General features: G+C 56.0%; 2 protein-coding genes across 2 annotated transcripts in view; both read right to left on the minus strand.

Moving 5' to 3' along the window:
* LOC106106938 overlaps positions 1-1,690 on the minus strand; it is a 22,150-nt gene extending 20,460 nt beyond the window's left edge. The window contains exon 1 of the mRNA XM_013287596.1: positions 6-1,690. Within this exon, the coding sequence (XP_013143050.1) occupies positions 6-1,675 (1,670 nt within the window). The 5' untranslated portion in view covers positions 1,676-1,690. The remainder of the gene's footprint in view (positions 1-5) is intronic.
* Positions 1-1,696, minus strand: part of LOC106107203 (synaptotagmin-7) — a 163,936-nt gene that overhangs the window by 113,229 nt on the left and 49,011 nt on the right. The window lies entirely within an intron of this gene.

Here is a 1,696-nt window from a genome sequence, read left to right on the forward strand (position 1 = left end):
AGTACCGGAAGAGACGCGTTAAGACCGGTGCCAACTCAGGAGCACATGTCTTTAGCACAATGGGAGGGATACCGTCGGGCCCACTCGACTTGTTGACATCCAGAGAACGCAGCGCTTTGCGCACTGACCTCTGGATGAACTGGATGTTCGACATGGAGGTCCCACCGCCAGGGATTTTGGGCGGCGATTTACCTCTGTCATCCAGTGTCGAGTTAGCTGCAAAGAGTGATGCCAGTAGATCGGCCTTCTCTTTAGCAGTGTGGGCCAACGAGTCGTCCTCCCTGCGCAAAGATGGTAGTGATGGGCGACAGAAGTTTCCTTGGACAGCCTTGGCGAGAGACCAGAACGCACGCGTTCCAGATGGAAGGCGCACTAGCTTCTCACCAATGCTGGCCACGTGTTCGGACTTTGCCCTTGCAATTACTCTTTTGAAGGACCTGGAGGCGAGGTTATACTTCTTTCTAAGTTCTCTGGTGGTTTCATCCCCCGCTGCCGATGCTACAGCCCAGGCACGGTAACATTCCCGCTTGTAGCGTAAAGCTGACTTACAAGAATGACCGAACCAAGGCCGGGTTTTACCACCGATGGGCACTACAGATGATGGCACAAAAAGTTCCATCCCCTGAAGCACCACATCGGCAATAGAGTCGGCAACGGCGTCGGGACCGTCCAGATTGAAGCAAACCTGCCCCCATGGGTAGGATGCAAAGAAGGTCCGCATCCCGTCCCAGTCTGCTGACCTGTAGTGCCAAACTTGACGGCAACCAGTTGGTTGTGAACGTAGGCGTCTTGAGATTGGCACTATTGTCCGGACAAGGCAGTGGTCCGACGAGCCCAAGGGGGCATCTACGGACACGAGATAGCCGTCCGGATGAGAGGTCAGCAGAAGGTCCAACAGGGAAGGTAAATGGTCCTCCACATCTGGGATTCGCGTGGGCGAGGTTACCAGCTGTGTCAGATCATTTGCTAAGGCAAAGTCGTGAACAGATCTCCCCGCGTGGTCAGTGGTACGTGAGCCGAGCCATTCGGCATGGTGAGCATTAAAATCGCCAAGTACCACGACCTCAGCAGAAGGGATCTGTTCCAACACGGACTCTGTGCCCATTTGGACTAGCTCCATGAGTTGGTCAGTATCGGTATTTCCGCCATGGGACCTATATAGGCACGCGTAGACACGCGGATGGTCATCGCTATCTACGCGCAGCCACAGAACGGATAGGTCCCGGCCTTCAAGGTGGGCGAGGCGACGAGAGCAGATATCCCCCCGGATGTACACACAGACCCCAGCTCGTGGCAAAAAGCAATACTCGAGCTTATACCCGGGGTAATGAAGAAAAGATGTGTCCGCCGGAGAAGATATCTGCGTCTCAGTCAAGAAGAGCAAGGCCGGCTTGGCCGTCTCAAGGTGGTGGTGAACGGCTTCGAGGTTGGAACGGAGCCCCCTGACATTACAGAGATCCACAGATAGGGTAGCAGGGGATGTCGAACGGCGCTTGCTATGTTTGCCCCGACCAGCAGCAAAGAGCGGGATTGGGCCCCCCCCAGAATACGTGGGGCCGCCCGCGCACCTACTCCCAGACTCCAGACGGGAGTTCAGGCGTAAGTGCGCGGAGGGGGATTCTCCAAAAGTTTTGGTACCCCCCTGGGGTAGACTCTCTTTAGATCCCACTGCCATGCTAAATTTGGGGGGGGGGGG

This window comes from Papilio polytes, unplaced genomic scaffold, assembly GCF_000836215.1.
Source record: "Papilio polytes unplaced genomic scaffold, Ppol_1.0 DF822067.1, whole genome shotgun sequence".
NCBI lineage: Eukaryota > Metazoa > Arthropoda > Insecta > Lepidoptera > Papilionidae > Papilio > Papilio polytes.